An 18,598-nucleotide genomic window follows, 5' to 3' on the forward strand; every position below is an offset into this window, starting at 1 on the left:
GCCTTGAGCATGCAGGAGAGCGAGCAGGAATCAATGGAGGCCCCTCAGGCAGCAGGCACAGGAGGTCGCAAGGAAGCCCCAACAGCACACAGGAGATGAAAGCAGGACAATGTATTTGGCGCTGTGCAGTGCCGGAGGCAAGGGCTACTTGGAGCTTGAAGGTCTTCGGTGAAGAGACCCAACAAGCCTTGGTGACATCAAGCAGACGAGTTGCACAGGGATATGGTCTACGTTGGCTGGAGAGGGATTACATTCTCCCATCTTGGACGGAAGAATGGGCAGGCTTCTGGAGAACCAATAAACCACCACCTGTATTGCAGAGCCATGCGATGTCTAGGAGACAACGGGATCGGCAAACCTGTTGTCGACTTTGTGGTGCCTGCAGATGCAGGGAAGTGACTCCTTCCATCTAGGGGAGATTCCTTCAGGCTAGGTTCCAGTCCTTGGTGTTTCAGAGGATGCACAACCACGGAGCAGCAGATCTTTGGAAAAGCAGAAGGACGAAGATGTAGCAGAATTCATCCTACGTGGAGCAGTCTTGCTGTTGGTTCTGTCTTAAAGAACAGCAGAGTTCCAGTGTCCACCAGCAGAAGAGTCATTGAATAATCTTCAGACAACAGGCAGTCGGTTCCAGAAGTTGTTATCTGGACTAATCGAAGGACCCACCCTCAGAGGAGCCCTTAAGTAACCCCAAAAAGGGGAAGGACCTCTTCTGTGGTGACCCACCTATCAGAGGGGGCCAGGGATGCTACTCAAATGCCAAATCCAGTCAGATGCTTCCAGGGGCCAAGATTTAACGCCACAAACCTGGAGGAGATCTGGGGCACCTCCCTAGGGAGGAGCTGGACAGGGGGTGGTCACTCTCCAGTCCTTTTGTATAGTTACGCACCAGAGTTGTAGCCAACGGCTCCTGAACTGGACAAAACTGGCTTATGCATGGAGGGTACCAAATGTGCCCTTCAATGCAGTCTGGTGGTGCTGAGAAGCTTTCCCTACCTGAGTGAAGCTCATCGGCAGTGGGTCAGAACACGGTCTAAGGTCGGCAGCAGTGGGGGCTGGCAGTCAGACCCTGTAAGGCTACAAGGTAGGTATTCGGGAGACGTCTAGGGAGCCCCCAGTACATGGTATCCTTCAACTGATACTGGAGTTGGTGTAGTTGCTTGATTCCAAAATATTTGATACCAAACATGACCAGGTTCGGGGAAGCCATTATGTAGTTATATATCTCAACTTGCCAGTGTCCACTACGTACCTTATAATAAGTGTCTCGCAATTACAAAGCCCAAAAATGGAGTCCAGGGTTTTGTAGGAGTATCTCAGCTCGTGCAGGGTTCCTCACATACTTAGAACCCTGCACCCTACCTTTGGACGAAGGGCCTACCATAGGGGCGGCATAGGTTTTAAAGTGCGGTGAACAGGATATAAGGGAAACATTATGTCTGAAGTGAAGGGTGCATGCACCCTGTCATGCTGACTGCAATGGCAGCTCTGCAGACACAGTTTGCATGGGCTCCAATGAGTGGCACAGTACATCCTGCAGCCCATAGGAGAGCCCTGGTGTACCAGTTCCCTGGGTACCTCAGTATCGTATACTAGGGACTTATAATGGTATCCCAGTATGCCAATTGTGGGGTGTACAAAGTACTTATCAAGCAAATTTAGAGGTGAGAGCACACTCACTGGGGTCCTGGTGAGCAGGATCCCAGTGAACTATAGTCAAAACCCACTGACGCCAGGCAAAATTTGGGGGTATCTATGCCAGAAATATCTTACTTTCCTCAGATGACTTAGAACTTGCTAATTGTCTGTCTTTGTTCCCCCACAGGGTGACATGAACGGTGATTTCAGAGGGTCATGGCGAGGTGGCTGGAGAGGAGTTGGAAGAGGAGAAGGCAGTAGCTATGGATGGAGAGGACGACCGTGGAGGGGAAGAGGCGACCGAGGCAAAGGGCAGAGAGGGAACTGGAAGAGGAATGGTGGAAGGGAAGATGGTGGTAAGCCTATTTTCGTGATTACTTAATGAGACAAAATATTTGTAAATATAAAATGTTGATCCTATCTATCAATGCTTTACTTTGCCTGGATTTCTTTTTCAAAAGCTTTTAATAGCCATCTTATTTTCAGTGTTTATTGTTAATTAGGAGTTGTATAGCGAACAATATGCCATTGGTTTGACTTTTATAGTGCCTTCCAGGGTACAACTTTCCCACATTACTTTAATTAAGCTGTTCTTGGTTTGTGACCTGCCTTTCACCAATGAAAAAGAAAGCGGTGAACAGGAAGTGTAATCTGAAAATCCATTTTAGCTGCAGAGTTGAAATCTAAAATGTTGCATTTTCTTTTACTTTCAATTAATTAAATGACACTTCATAACCGTTCCCCTTCATACCACATGGGATTCTATACTTAGTGAATCTAAACCCTTGCACAGATTTGTATGACATTTAGTCGTGGCTCTTCAGTCTTATAAACGCATGGTTCCATGTTCTTGGCATTCCTGCTCCCCAGTGCCTGACATGTATACCAAGCAATTCTGCCAACATATTTCAATTAGACCATGACTTATACGTTTAACTTTATTTCATTATCTATATCTACTGATGTTAGTACCCCTTCTCCTACTTCTACTGATGTTTTTACTATTGACACAACCACAATGAATACTGCTGGTCCTCGTATTCTAATTAATAATTCTAAAGCAATGTTGGTTTACAGATGTCAAATGTTTAAGCTATCCCGAAATGATACAGTCGCTTAATTCTTCTAAATTTAAATGGTGTTTAGTTAGTGTTTATCCTCGAAACCACTCCTGTATCAGATCCTCACGAACCATTATTTAACATCCCTGACCAAGCACTGCTACTAGTAGCACCGTGAGAACAATACAGGGTCATAAAGGATTTATAATTTTCCTTTGTAGCCATATATTTAAGTATGATGATCCTCTGTCCTGTACTAATTTTCAATAGCTGGGATCGACCCTAATCACCATAATTTATGTTCAAGCTTTTAGGGTTAAACAGTATATCCTTATATGAGATATATATAATGTCCCATAATATCACATGTTTTTAGTTCCTTCAATTATATAAACCATACAAAATAATATTAAATGGTTCTTTATTGTTTTTATGTATACCCATCTTAAACCAGCATCAGCTTTCTATATACGTATTTCCTTGACTAACAGAGAAAATTGGCATACATAGTTGTATGGAAATCAGCCGACACATGCTTTATACAATGCAGCTCCGAAGCATAGCGCTTTCTCATCTATACTACTATTATAAAGAGAGAACTGTGTCCTTTGAGGCAGGTAAACTCGAAAAGTACACCACCAATCCAAACACCAAATACATCTTTGAAAACGTCAGAGCAAGCAGATGGACATAGGCTATATAACAAAAAAATATATATGTTAGAAGGGAAAAGTAATTTTTAAGGAAAAGAAGTCCCTTCGAAGTAGCGCCAGCTAACGACGTGTGTGCTGACATCACGGGTCGGCGGCCAGGAGCGCGGAAGCCGGAAGCAACACCCTGCGGGGGCCGGAGCGCGGAAGTGACACCCTGCGAAGAGTGGACAGGAGCGCCGAAGCAACACCCTGCAAGGTTCGGAGCGCGGAAGACACACCCTGCGAGGAGCGCCCAGGAGAAAAAAAGCGACACCCTGCGAGGTCCGGACCACATAGGAGCGGCCAGGAGCACGGGGAGGACCGTCGACATCGACATGCCCAGGGGAGCGTGGAGTAAAAGCAGACAGGAGCGTGGGCAGAAGCGGCCAGGAGCAAGAAAACAGGAGCAAGGAAACAACACCCTGCCCACGTGATGCTGGTGAGTACGCTGTGCTGTGAGTGCGCTCTGCTGTGACTACGCTATGCTGCTCCCGCTGCTGGCCGCTCTGCTACGCGTCTCCTGCTGTGGTGCTGCCCCCAGCCCCCTTCTGCCCCGGACAACGTCGGGACGGGCTGCTAGTTTATACATATTTAAACACTGTGACAAAAGAAAGTTTGCTACTTTATTTAAATTGATTTAGAAAATGGCGTAGTCTCAGAGCAACATAGCAATCCGTCATTGCACATTCTTTCTTTACAAGACGGTCTTGGATGAAGTTGCCAGAATTGCTTAGCTGGTTCAATGCCCACCATGTTGGCATGACAGTTCAATCAGAGTCCATGTGTTTTCTTTTCGATATTTAGCAAGTCCTCTTTCACCCTTTACAGCTCTATCACGTAACCCAGGTTCTCCATCCAATCTCCCAGCAATTGATATGTATATGAAGAGTGATTTTTTTTAAAAAAATCCCTTTTTATAGGTGAATAGAAGGCAAAAATCGAAGTGAAATGCATAGCATCCTCTGAAATAACCTATCACACAAAATCCTTCTGCTCTATACTGTTTAAACACATTGCAGTACTTACAATTTAATATCCTTTTCAGGGAATTCAGATTGTGTGTGTCTATTTTTAAAAATTGCCAGTATACAAAACAGTGGTTCTGCCAAGGGCGAAACAATTACTTTGAAACTAAGTTTGTCATGATTACTTAGGACTACCAGTCAATAATCTACAGGATTTTAATACTGACCATAAATGACAAAACACTGGCACGATGAAGGAAGTTGCTTTAACATTGTAATGTACCACCTCTTTCTGGTAAGTATTTTAACACAAGGACCTGCCTCTGACTTTGATAATGAGATGATTCGTTTTGTAGTACCACGTGTTATGCTAGTTTCAAACTTCTCTTTGTTAGGGGATTTTAACGTATGGGGAAGGTCTTAAAAAAAGGAAGATTACATCCTGGTCGCCTTTGCTGTGAGGAGGAACAAAAAGGAACCGTTCTTACTCATCAGGTGGGACATACACATGACCTAATCTACCCTTCAGGTACAAAGATAATGTGTCCAATCTGCAGTTTCTGGTTCTCCTTTGAATCCTGGCTTCGGCGCTTGACTCAACATCCTATAATTCTGGGTGTTGGACCTGGCTCTTTCTTTAGGATCACCCCCAAACACGTTGCCTACCTGCTCCCCTTTTTCTGACCTCTTTTTTTTGTTGGCTTTAGAATTTTGGACCCTTTACTACTGCTAAACAGTGCTAAAGTGTGTATGCTCTAAACTCTTAACATGGTAAGAATGGGTTATCTACCGTTGGCATATGTGATTTACTTATAAGTCTCTAGTAAAGTGCACTACATGTGCCCAGGGACTGTACATTAAATTCTACTAGTGGAATTGCAGCACTGATTGTGCCACCCACTACAGTAGCCCTTTAAATATGGCTCAGGCCTTCCACTGTAATGCCTGTGTGCGCAGTTTTAGACTGCTATTTCGATATGGCAAGTTAAACTACTTGCCAGGCCCAAACTTTCCATTTTATTGCATATACAAGGAAATACATGTACATTTTCAGAAATTATAGCATAATATACATCCAGCGCTATTAACAAGGCATCCCATGGTTGTGCATGGACTCACTACTCGTGAGCCGAGTTTCTCCCATTCGTAGCAGCAGTACAGTTTCATTAACGATCGGACCAGCATATTAAATGACATATGAACAATAATAAACACAACAGGGAATGTAGATTTCCTCCCCTAAAATCCAGCCCCTAACCCCTCCCTCGGCCCACATGGCAGCGACAGACAGGTGGCCTAGTACTTCTGACCTAGGTGAAAACTAGCTCATAACTTGTTTGTAAGTCATGCATTCATGGTGTGAGAGGGTGCGGGTGACAGCATTTCCTGGGGAGGTGTTAGAGTGGGCCTATCACTCGGCGAGCTATGTGTGCTCTCATTCTCACCCTCATTCATTGCTGTGGACACTTCGGACACCATTTGCCCCCATTCTAAGAGATCGCTCTCCGCATTATCCATCCATACTGCTCTGAGACTGCATTCCTCAGCTACCCCCCATTCCCCCAGGTCGTTCCCTCCATTTTCTTCCACGCAGGTGGTCCTAAGTGTATCCAATGGATTGCTATCCGCCGTTTCGTCCGGACCAGTCCTAGTAGCACAAACCTATAGCGCTTCCTAGTCCTTATCTTGGGTGTCGAAAGCACCCCCAAAAGACAGTGTTTTATGAATGTCAATAAGCACCGCCGTAGCTGTGCTAAGAGATTGCACCACTTGGGGCCAATACCGCTGCAGGTGCGGACAGTTCCAAACCACATGCAAAAATGTGGTGCGGTCCATACGACATCAGGAACATGCAGAAGACAACCCTGGAGTGAACGGTGCTCGCCATTGGGGGAGGTCAGGTATGTGCGGTGTAGGTAATAGAACTGGATTAACTTGAACTGTGTGTTATTTGTGGCTTCTGTACTTGTGCCAGCGCTCTCCTCCACTCTCCATCTGTCAATGGGACGGGCAGGTCATCGTCCCATCTCACCCTGATCCTTTTTAGGTTCGACCCCGATCCACCTTTGTCGCATATATGAGCCTTCGACTAGATCCCGGGTCCAAATAACGTTGCCAGCGTGCTAGACTCTGCGGGTTCATCTAGAAATGTTGTGCACATCTCCCGTACTGTGCTTGATATTTTGGCATACTGTAGGAATTGCCCCAAAGGTACCTGGAACCAGTCCTGCGCTTCCTGAAATGTCATGAACTTGCCATACTCCCAAACCCCCCTCGTATCACTTTGAGAGATCCATGACCCAATGGATATTCTGGAAACTCTTCAACCAACGCAGAGGTAGTGCGCTAGCATATAGGGCCTTTTTGACCACCAAGGTCACTGCTTGCTCCCCGACCTCTGTAACCCGGCGGATTATATGCGGGCACGTTTTTGGGACCCTAGAGCCCATCATTAGAAACTGCTGCAATTTTATCTCCTCATTCCAGCTCCCCAGTAAATCCGTCTCAACCATGCGCCCCCTCATACACCACTGTGCGGCTTATTGTAGCAGGCAGCCATATAGTATAGTCCCCTATCCATATTTAGTTTTAATACATCCAGTTTGGCTTTGCTCCGCTTTCCAGCCGAGACCAGGGAGGTCAGGAGACTGTTCAGCGTATCGAATGTCGACTTTGGGATTTTGCAGAAGGAGTTCTGGAGCACATAGCGGCAGCGAGGCAATAGTACCATTTTCAACACTGCTACTCTTCCCATAACTGACAGTGATAACTTGTTCCAAAACACTAGCAATGCCCGCAGACCATCAAGGACACTTCCATTATTCAAATCATACTGGGCCTCCAGCCCATGGGCAATCTGCATTCCGAGGTACCGGAAGCGATCACCCTTCCAATCCATGCCTACCACAGGAAGATCGTGAACTGCACCTCGCTCCAATGCAGCGAGTGGGAACAGGATAGTTTTCTGGCATTTAATACAGAGGCCAGAAGAAATCTCAAAGGAATTCAATATTTCCTGAGCTGCTAGGATCACCCCCTCCGGCTCTCACAGATAGAGGAGAGCATCGTAGGCATACAGGAAAACCACGTGGATACGACCGTCTACCTCTATACCCCATGGCTACATATCCCTGCGCAAGCATATCGCCAAAGGCTCAATGGCCAGGGGAACAGCAGCGGGGACAATGGGCACCCCTCTGTGTGCCCTTTCCGACTTTAGAATAGTTATTGTACAAATAAAGCTTGTAGAAAGCAAATTGCTCCACATGGGGCTATTGCGACGTTGTGACAGCAATAAATCCAAAGTATGGCGTCAACCGTGAGATGCGTGGCATCTGTCTCTGTGACGGGGAGGTGGACGCTGGGGATACTGATGATGTTGTGCCAGCGGACTGGTGGTCTGCTCTGCCACTGACCCCCCCTTTCTGTTGTCCCTGCACAGACTAATGCCTCCGCTGACGTACCTACGGACTGGTGGGCTGCCAGGCCGCGGACCCCTCCTCCTGTTGTACAGACTGTTGAAGAAAGACTGGGGGACTGGGATGCGACGGAGGCCGACAGTGTTTGGAACTTCACCCCGGTGAAAGAACGCGGTCCCTTTAACCCGGGACTACGAGCCGGCGAGGCCACGCCCCCTTCGAGCGTGGAAGAGTCAAAAGCAGGAAGTGAGAGGGAGACGACGGACGGCGTTTCCCTGGAGGCGGAAGGAGTTTTGGAGTGGAGACGGAGAGCAGTGGAGTCGAGTGTCCGAAGAGGAGAAGAGTACGGAGAGAGCCCAGCTGACCTCGTCAAGCCAGGAGGCCACCGATTCGGCGCACCGCCCTGCCACGGTCCCACGGGAGGAGCGTGGCTGGACAAGGTACGGGGTGCAGTGGCGGGCTGGGTGGGGCGGAGTGACCCGACGAAACCTCGAGACCCAGTGTAAATTTGTACAGTCAGATAGACCCTCCCCTCACGAGCACTACGGACGGCTGTAAATAATTGAGCACTTGGTTTCCCTCACTCCCTGGTCCCCTGCAAGTCCAACACGGACGCCCCAGTGACTGTTCTTTTTCTCTCTTTATTTTGCCGGCATATCTCCGGACGAGGTCACGAGCCAGCACTACAGGGTGACGACATCTCCTATACTCCCTACCGGATAGAGCTACTCGACCAGTCCACGGCCCGCTTCATTCTGGATAACTCTGGATTCACAAGAGGTGTCAGAACGGAGACCTCTGAATTTGCAAGACTGAGAGTGACTACCAAACGGCGCAAAGCTTATCTTAAAATAAAACCTTCCCTTAGAGCATTATTTCCTGACTCTGTCTCTTTGGATCCGACCCCCATTGCTTCTGACTCACCATCCCCTGGGCTCCCCGACACTGCCCCTTTACAGTCTCCGAATCACACGGACCTCGAAACAAACAGTACTTTTGGATAACGAAATCTATGACGATGCACGGCGACATGGAGGTGAGGCATCGGTGCCGAGGTCGGCTCCCTGGCTGCCTTGGGGGAGGCGAGGCGTCATGTCCGCAAGGAGATGACGTGTCGAATCCAGGACAGGTGAAGTCCGTTGCGTTGGCGGTAAGGCGTCTGTTCCGGTGACTGGGCAAAGTCATCGAGTTCGTGGAGTCACCTTCGGCGATTATCGGTGCTGTGAAAACAGGGTGCAGGCGCTGGCAATGACTGAGTCGGTGCTAGCGCTGGTGCCGGGAAATGCCGATAACTGCAGGCATAGAACGGCATCAGAGCTTCGGTGCAGGCTGATCGGTGCGTTGTGCACTTCATGAGCGGTGCCGCTGACCTCAGTTCAGGTCACAGCGGCATCGCGGAAAGACTGGTTTTCTTGCTTCTTTCGAGGTGCTTCCAGCTCCCAACAGCAGGAACAACCTCCAGAGACCCCAAACTGGAATTGGCACCATCTGGCAGGTCAGAACTCTCAGCAATAGAGTTCAGGGGAGCTGGAGGCAAGGTCTTTGTGTCCCTGAGACTTAAGAACAGGAGGCTAGCACGCACAGGCACCTGAAGATTCTTCTTCAAGCAGGTTCAAAGCAAAGTTCCAGTCTTTGTCCTTTTCTTGGCAGAAGCAGCAACTGCAGGTCAACCCCGCACAGCACACAATAAAGGGGCAGTACTCCTCGCAGCTTTCCAGCTCTTCTCCTTGACAAAGGTTCCTCTTGAGTCCAGAAGTGATCTAAAGTTCTGGGTTTAAGGTCTATTTCTTACACCCCATTTTGTCTTTGTTCTGTTTGTGCAAGGATCTCTGACAGCATTCCAAGCCAGTTCTAACCTCACTGGTGCAGTATGACTACAGGGGGTGGAGACAACATTGTGCTAGGGAGACAGGCCTTATTCAGGTGCAAGTAAAACTCCTCCCACTACTCTAAATGCAGGCAAGGTCTATTCAGCTGAGCTCTGAGTCATCAAGGAAGGGAGAGACACACTTCAATCCCCCAGTGGCTGTCTACAGTAAATGCACATCTCCAGCCCCTGTCACTCCAAAACTAGACCGTCAATCCACAAACGGGCAGTAGCCCCCAGAATGGTTAAACAAGAAAATGCCTAATTTCTGAAAGTGCAAAAACAGTTGATGGACAGAATGCAGAACAATTTCATACATTCACCCCAGTACAGAGATCTGCTCCCTAAATCCATCGTTTTTTGCTCATCATCCCCTTTGGTTATGCTTTGTTCGCCCTAAGTAGCCAGGGTATGCCCAGACGTGGGTCCCTTGCTCACTTTGCCACTGGATTCAAGCTAGCCTGGCTGATGAGGGCCGATTAGCCAGAAACCAGTCCAGGATGCTTGTTTCCGGTCCAGGGAAGACATGGCTTGGCAGTTCGGGCTGGACTGTTCCCATGAGGCACAGGGTCAGACTGATTTGCATATGGCCATATCTGAACCGGGGTGGCGGAGTGAGCTAAGGAATGATGATGGATTAAACCCAGATCAGTTAACTGGGGGTGAGTGCTTGCAATCTTCAACACTCCGTCCATCATCCCCTTTGGTTTTCATTTCTAAAAGTGTCATTTTCCAACATTTTACTAAAAGATGGTATTACATTCGGAGTTCAGAGAGCCTAAACTTTATATCTCTATCTTGTCCCAATGTGAAGTTATACTTGTAAGATGCTGCAAAGTATCTCCCATTCTATCTTAGGGGACAGCCTTTCAACTGTGAAAAACGAAATTGGCAGTATTTCACTATCGGGGCATGTCGCACAAACACCAGTATATGTCCTGCCTTTTAATACACTGCATCCTGCCCATGGGGCTACCATAGGGGTGCCTTACATTTAAGAAAAGGGAAGGTTATGGCCTGGCAAGTGGGTGCACTTGCCAGGTCGACATGCCAGTTTAAAACTGCGTGCAGACACTGCAGTGGCAGGTCTGAGATACATTTTCAAGGCTACTCATGTGGGTTGCACAATCAGTGCTGTATGCCCACTAGTAGCATTTGATTTACGGGGCCCTGGCAAATTTATTCACTTTACCAGTAAATCAAATATACCAATCCGGGAGAACCAATTGTAATCAGAATTTATACAGAGAGCATGTGCCCTTAAGCGCTGATTAGCACTGGTAAAGTGCCAAGAGACCTAAGGCCAAAAAAAACAGGTCAGGCAAAATATGAGCAAGAAGCAAAACGTTTGGTGATCACCCTGCAAGAAGAACCAAGTCCAACACTTGCTATAACCATTCTATGCCTCTTCCTGTCTCTGAATACACGTCTGTGTTGGGTGACAGCTTGGCTTTGTACATTCCCTCTAGATCGTCTCACAAAGGGAGGTGGGGTGTGACATTTGCATCATGATGGCCCATCACCAGGCTGATGGTCCTTCCTGAGCTAGAGTGGGAGGGAGGAGCTGACACTTGCACCTGATTATGGCTGTCCCTGTCTCCACAAAAAGAGCTGCATACCCCTCCCTCCATCCCCCCCTCCCCACCGCGATCACTTCCCACCTCCCAGCTGTTGGTGATTCTGAAGCCAGGGCATGAGAGGCAAGGACTTTGTGATTTTCAAAGGCCTCTGTGAAATCTTCCCCCCCTTCAGAGGCACATTTGAGTATAAATACTGGACCTCTGTCACTATATACTCAGTTAACTTAGGGTCCTGAGGAGACTATGGCAAAAAGAAGAGGATGTGCGCTGCCGGGAAGCAGTGTCACTTTGCTAACTTCTTTGATGTGTTGGCCTGCTAATTACTGTGCTGTAGGAGGGACAGCCACTTTGCTACCTGCCCTGCTGTGTTGACCTGCTGCCTCTTGCTTGACAATGAGAAGGACTGAATCTACTGTCTGCAACCTTTACCCATTTGAATGACTCCAAGGGCTTGCTGGCTTGCTTCCTATTGGAAAGCTCTTCAAAGACTTCACTCGCATTCTATGACCGCTGCTTGACTCTGCTGTCTGAGTCCTACCCTGCCTGAATTGCCAAATACCAGTCCTAAGCCTTAAAGCAGGGTGTCCACAGCTGTTTTGCTGCACCCACATGCATCTTCCCTGTGCGCTGACAATTGACATGTCTGCCTTCCTGACTGAGAATGCTACGCCGGCTTGAAATCACTACAGCCGCACCACCGAAGGCAGCCCAGCACGACTCATCTTGCCTCTAACCTTGCAAGAAGGGGGTCAACCTCCGCATGGACCCGCCTGTGGGAGACCTCCGCATCTGCCCTCTCCAAAAGGACCGCCACAGCTGTCTTGAACGCCGCTGCAGCATCGCCCAAGAGCTGCCACAGCGTGGCCCATACATCAAATCACAGCTTCCCACAAGACTGTACTGTGCACATTGAGACCCGTAGGATCTCAATAGTCGATCAACACTTTATCGCGAGCGGCTGGACTTGCCTGTATTTCATCGGTCACGTGGGACCTGCAATAGCCTTACTTTTGAATGATTGTTGAAGCACTGTGACATTGAGAAAGTCTATTTGCCGATCCACTTCTTGACTGCTCTATGCCAAGCTACCCGAGGGTGAGCACAAGTTAATTTAGGGTGTGCATCTGAATTACCCTGACTAGGATTGAGATTCCTGCTTGGGCTGGGTGCATACCTCTGCCAACCATAAACCAGTTTCTAACACTGGGCAAATCACTTGGGGCCTGATTTAGAGGTTGGCAGATGGGTTGCTCCGTCACAACGGTGACAGATATCCCATCACCCGAAATATAAATCCCATTATATCCTATGGGAATTATATTTTAGGAGACGGGATATCCATCACCATTGTGACAAGAGTAACCTGTTCGCCAAGATCTAAATCAGGCCCTTAATCTCCCTGTGACTTAAAATGTGAAACGCAATGTGTGAATGGAATTTGTGTAACCCCCGCTTTATGTATACCATCTTGTAGATTGTCTCCATTTCCCCCAAAGTTTATGTACTGGACTCCTTTGCTACTCCGCTGGGTTTGCGCTACATACATACCGTTTAATGGGCGCAATGAATGGAGAGGAAAAGATTGGAAGGGAACCAATTGGAGAGCAGAGGAAAAACCCCCCAGTAATTACGTAATATCAAAGGTGAAGAGTTAAGAAAGCAGGCCATTAAACAAAGGAAAAATTGGCCCAAGGGTATGGGGGCACGAAAAGACGAACATTTAAAATTGAACAAACAAGATAAACTAAATTGTAGTTTACAATTTGATTGAGAAGTCAGATTATATCTCCCTGACACGAAATTCTAGCTGTTTAAGGGCATCAGTCCTTGTTAGACAGTTCAGAAGGTTAATAAAGGACTCGTATTTAGCCTGTTGGTCGCATTTTAATTACAAAACTATGGGAAATGCTCCAGCTGCTGGGATCCGTGTGTTGTGGGTTGTTTTTTTAGCCGCATTCTAATCCTGGTGAGAAAGCCCAGTGGGTTAAAGCACGCAATGGACAGAGGGTTGTAATGTATTTGTCATAGTTTACAATCCGCTTCTTACATAGGTGGGGTAATTCACCTACTGTACATGTGTGCTTAATCTGTATTTCACAGTTTCAGTTCTAGCTTTCAGAAGTGCACCGAGATTATCTCTATACCGACTGAGCTATAGTGTAAATGCCTATGTTGCACCCAAATACACCTCAAGTATCAAAAAATAAAACTTATTTTTCTTTAGCATTATTACAAAACATCAATTGTAGTAGACCGTTTCAATAAAATTAAAACATAAAACTAATGTGTGTGTTCTGAGCGTCTAATTGGTTAGGCAAGTAAGTGGCACAAGTTGATTTTTTTTTTTTTTTTTACAGGACTAGTAGATTTCAATAGCCGTTTGCCCTTTGGAAAAGTGATATTAAAAATCATCGACCCCCAGCTCACCATATATTCATCGTTCCATGCCTGCATCACCCACCCTCACCTCAGCATATGTCCTTCCAGCCATACTCGGGTAGTCATCGTTCAACCTGCAACCAATTATCGATCGATCCACCCACATTGCATGCATCCAGCAGTACCCTCATGTATGGCCCATAGCTATTCGCCCAGCTTTTTATCCATGTGCACCAAACAGCCATGAATCCCTCCAGTCCACATCTACCACTGTTTCCATGTGCTGGTAAATATGTTGCTTGACTGCACTTTTGTCTGCATTTTTGTTGTTATTCCCAAAGCATTTCAAAGGGTGCTCGGAAACCAACCATGATCTCTTCATTGCAAGGTAGTTGGGTTTTTGTGTTCCCAAGAACAATGTTGGGCTAGCAGAAAAAATCATTTAGAATTGTGAGATGTAAATAGGTATTCTTGCACACAAGGAACAGCAAAATGATGGCATCTACAGAGCTAATTCAAACGGTATATTTGTTGATCATTACAGGGTTTTATTCGCCATCTTCTCAACCTACATTAATTCAGTCATCATTGGATTTGTTTACACCGTATAAAGGCTGGAAGCTTTACTTTTCTGAAGGTATGTTATTTTCATTAATATACAGTTCAATGCATTAAAGTTTTATTTCGCGGAAGCTTTATAAGTATATCTGATAATCCAGTCTGACTCTGGGAATGCCAGCGGTGTTGTTTCTTTGATTTCAGAAAGCACGTGCTGCTCTTGCATGATCTGCAGGTGGAACGTCCTTTGTTTGATTTATAGAATAGGAAGCAGTGGACATTTCTGTTCATAGATGGACTTGGAAATGCTGAAAATCTGTGACTATAATAGCTTGTTCACTGTAGGATGTAAATATTGTGAACACAAACTTGCAAGTTTGTGTGTATTCACTATGGGTGGGCAGAATTTGCGTAATTGCGATACGCAAATCTCAGCGAAACGGTAAAAAATCTCCACAAACGCACATAAATTCCGTAAACACGCGGAATTTCTTGTTCGCGATGCTTTTTTACTGTTCGCAATCGCTGTTTGCATGCTCGGGGGAAATATCTTGCGAACACGCATTTTGTGAACGCGAACAAGCAAAACATTTTGCAAACTCGCGGAACTCAGAATTTTGGGTAATTTCGCGTTCTCCGCGGAACGCAAAATTACCCAAATTCCACGAGCGGAACGGAATTTACCACCCATGCCTAGTATTCACAAGCTGTTCGTAGGTTGGTTTCCGCCATTGAGACACATGTAAATCTACTCTTGTTAAAGGCAGGTGTAAATGCCCTCCTGGTGCCATATGAAAGGCTATATAATGGGGGGTTTGCAGAAGGGATATCTTTGTGGACAAAAACAGTGTAAAAAAAAAAAAGAATATTCTTTTGCACATATCCGTAATGTGGATGTCTAATTATTTCACAAGATGCACAGCAGCATTTGCAGAACCTGGATCCCAGGAAAAGATACCAGGCCTCACTTGCTGTCCTCAGAGTGCATGTGGGAACTACATTCCAGTTGACATCATCTGACCCCAACCCAGCTCAAAACCCTACTCTACAAGCAACATCTGGATGTAGTATAACCTAAGAGATAGAGAAAAATTGTCCTCTTGAGTCCTTGTTCCAAACCACTTTCATTCCCAGCAAATCCTAGCTCTGAGCCCTCCACAAAACCCAGTGCCCTCCCTTCTTATCCCTGGTGTAACCACCCTTTTCGCACATCAACTCTTCCCTCGCCTGTTGCAATGTTTCCCCCCTTGTTGTAAATTGATCTGCTGCTTCGCAGCTAGGCTTGGTATTCATGACGCACATACAGATGGTGGATTGTCTCCCATGTGGGCAGCTTTAAAGTGTATGGAATCCAATGCCTGCTCTTAGTGGGATTTGTTATTGAGAAAAAGTGTAAACATCTAACTGATCCATTGATTTTACATGTTTTTTTCGTAAACGGCTTTCCTGTCATGAGGGATAAGTATGAAATTATCACATTTTTTTATTTTTGCTTTTTTATTTTTCAGCATTTGTAGGGCACACTATTTACTTAAAGCTGCACAGCATCTGCTAAGGTGGCCACAGATTAATGAAGAATGAGAGCTGAAAGTATCCTTGTTGCACTTCTCTTTATATACTTCATTTCTATTTATGTAGTCTACCAGTGCAGTTAGACAGAGTTGGTACAAGGGCCTACTGTCTTGGTCTTTTGGTCATATTTCAACGTTAGTGCTGTGCATTACATAGTATTCTTGATTTGTCTTTGTTTGGGTGGCTGCTGTCCAGCAGACCTTTACCAGTTTTGAAGTGCTGTTTTCTTCATCCAAAGTCCATGAGTGACGCTACAGTGATGGTCTGATGTGATTTTCCTTTCATCTAACTATTTTTGAGGCCTTGCATTGGTAATATTTATGTGTGGCCAAATGGAAGAGGAGTGAGTGATGATATCTGCACAGTGCGTACTGTGCAGGAAGAATGCCACCGCATACATAAAAGGAATTGGACAAATGAGTTAATTCTGAATGTTTGGTAAAACAGGAGAGTTCTAAAATTTTGGCAGACCATTACGGAAGTCCTTTCCAAATAACAGGACCTGGACATAGACATGTTTGGCAGCTGTGCGGTTGTATAAGGAAGCACCGTTGCATATTATTATGCATGGGAACCATCTTGAAGTACATTATTTGTGCTGTGTTACCTCTGACACAATATTGTATATCTAGACAGGAGATTAATTTAAAACCTTTCTTGACCTCAAGCTGGGTGATGATGTGTTTTCCTCAAATTCTGTGCATGTGTATGTTTGCTACTTTCTTCCTAAATTAATTGACTTGAATTCACTGCAGAGGGGTGGAATTTTATTTCCCAGCTCCCTGGTGGTAGTTCTCATTTGTAGCACATTGCCGCTGCAAAGTCTTTAAAAAATAGCATTGGCCCAAAGTGCCTACATGAAATCTTTTTGAGTATGATCATCATTTAGCGGGACATGCTGCTCTTCCATCCATTGGTGCCAAAAATACCAGTCTTCATTTGGAGAGCTTTCCTTCTAAGAACTCCCATGCTCTGTGGCACAAGGCTCTCTGTATGAGGATCTTTGCTTTTGAACTCCTTCCGGTTTATCTTCTGAAAGAACATTCTCCTATCCTGGTGGACAGTATTTACGTCCTGGCTGCTTTTGTTAATTATCCCACCTAAATGCCCTCCATGCTGTTGTTCTCCTTTATGGCTAGATATGGTTCAGTCAGTGGTGCTCGTTTGAGAAATAAATAAAGATCTGAGGGTTACGTTTCTGGATCTAAGAAGCCTGGTGGGTCTGTTGCCGGTAATACTTAATTATGTAGATATGTCGACCTTTCTTTGGTGAACAGGACTGATTTAAGGAGTATATAGGCATCATCCCTAGCCATTGCTGATATTTTAAGGTGAGTTTGGTGTACTTTATGAAGTTTCTTGTTCAGGGTGACCCTAACTGACTTGGTAAGGTCTTCAATGTGTCGATTGTGATGTGCGTCACAGCACGGTACAGGAGCTGCCATAGTCTAATCTGGAATTAATGACGTCTCTCATGAGGGAGAAGACTCCTCTGTGCGGCAGCAGAGGAATCTGGTTTGTTAGCAAGCATGGCCTTCAAGTAGAAGGTATACTTTGGTGTCAGACCTGTTCTTTGGGAACATAGCAGCAGCCTCTGTTTATCACTCAGTGTGGTCTTCCGGGCCCTTTCACCAGAATGACATTCTTCATCCAGAAGCGAAGCAATACTTTGATAATGCCATACACTTCAATGTAAGTTTGTCCTTCCTGGAACCCACAAAAAGGAAAAAAAAGTCTGAAGTTGCACATAATAAAGCAATCAAGCCCTTTATTAGGTCGAGGGACTGTAGGCTTGGCCGAAGGCCAAGACCGGAAGTCAGGAGAATTAATGCTACTTAGAGTGGCTCCTTTATCCCACCTCCCTTTTCGTCTCATCTCCCATTGGCTGGCTTCCTAAAAGGAGGCCAGCCATTGAAGGAGAGAGCCGTCCCTCCAAAGAAGCTCCGTCTTTTTCGGATTCGGGGGCGTGATTTTTTGCATTCTTTAGCCCTGTGACGTTGTCTGTCACTCAGGGCGCAAAAACACGCCCCCGAATCCGAAAATGGCCGTGCGTTTCTCCGAGGCATTGTCTCCTTGCCTCGGAGAGACGTGGTCGTGTTTTCATAGCTGCTCGCCTCCCTTCCCTGCTGCTTTTAGGAGCTGCTTGGCTCCGCTCGCCTCCCCCCTCCCTCTGCCCTCCTCCGTCGTGCTCTCGCCCCCCCCCCCCCCTCCCTCTGCTGCAGCTCTCCTCCGTCGTGCTCTGCCGCTCCCCGGCCCCCACCCCTCCCTCCCGCATTCGTAATCGTGATTAGGCCACGGCAAGGCTGAAGTTTTAAAATAATGAGCTCCGCCAGGAGCTGCACGTAATTGCCGAGCTACATGTGTTGTGCTCCTGGCCCCCACCGAGCAGCCTGGCTCCAGACAACTCACCCAGTGTAGCGGCAGCAGGGGCAGCTTGCGAGGACCCGGGCTTCATCATCTGTGCCTTCGGTCCCTCACCAGCCAGGCATTGTGGTGCGGAGGACAGGTCACCAGCGGAGCAGAGTCGGCCGAGCTCGGGCAGCACACAGGCAGGCACGCGGCGGGTCAAACAACACCATGGCAGTCGGCAGCCCCTTTCTTTAAGCGCACCCCCGCCCCCCCCCCCCCGCTGCCCCCTCCTCTAGTTTCTTGTACTTCTGAGCGTCGACTCTGAACTGAAACGCATTCCCCTGGCAATCCAAATTGCTGAGGCAAATTATTGCATTTCTATCCTGGTGGAATGTTCATCCTGTAATGGTGAAATGGCGGGACGATGCCTCGCGCCCGCCTGTTGATTATAATGGCTCACAGTCGTGCATGTGTTTGACTCGGGGCTCCGCTGGTGCTGAACGGCGCCTCCGCTGGGG

The 18,598-nt window shown here is 46.8% G+C and overlaps 1 protein-coding gene across 1 annotated transcript in view; it reads left to right on the forward strand.

Annotated features, from left to right (window-relative positions):
* The window catches only part of MCM8 (minichromosome maintenance 8 homologous recombination repair factor), a 334,641-nt gene that overhangs the window by 4,936 nt on the left and 311,107 nt on the right, over positions 1-18,598 (forward strand). Inside the window, exons 2-3 of the mRNA XM_086927685.1 lie at positions 1,826-1,994; positions 14,146-14,238. Coding sequence (XP_086783811.1) covers positions 1,832-1,994; positions 14,146-14,238 — 256 coding nt within the window. The 5' untranslated portion in view covers positions 1,826-1,831. The remainder of the gene's footprint in view (positions 1-1,825; positions 1,995-14,145; positions 14,239-18,598) is intronic.

This window comes from Lissotriton vulgaris, chromosome 6 (genome assembly GCF_964263255.1).
Source record: "Lissotriton vulgaris chromosome 6, aLisVul1.2, whole genome shotgun sequence".
Lineage (NCBI taxonomy): Eukaryota > Metazoa > Chordata > Amphibia > Caudata > Salamandridae > Lissotriton > Lissotriton vulgaris.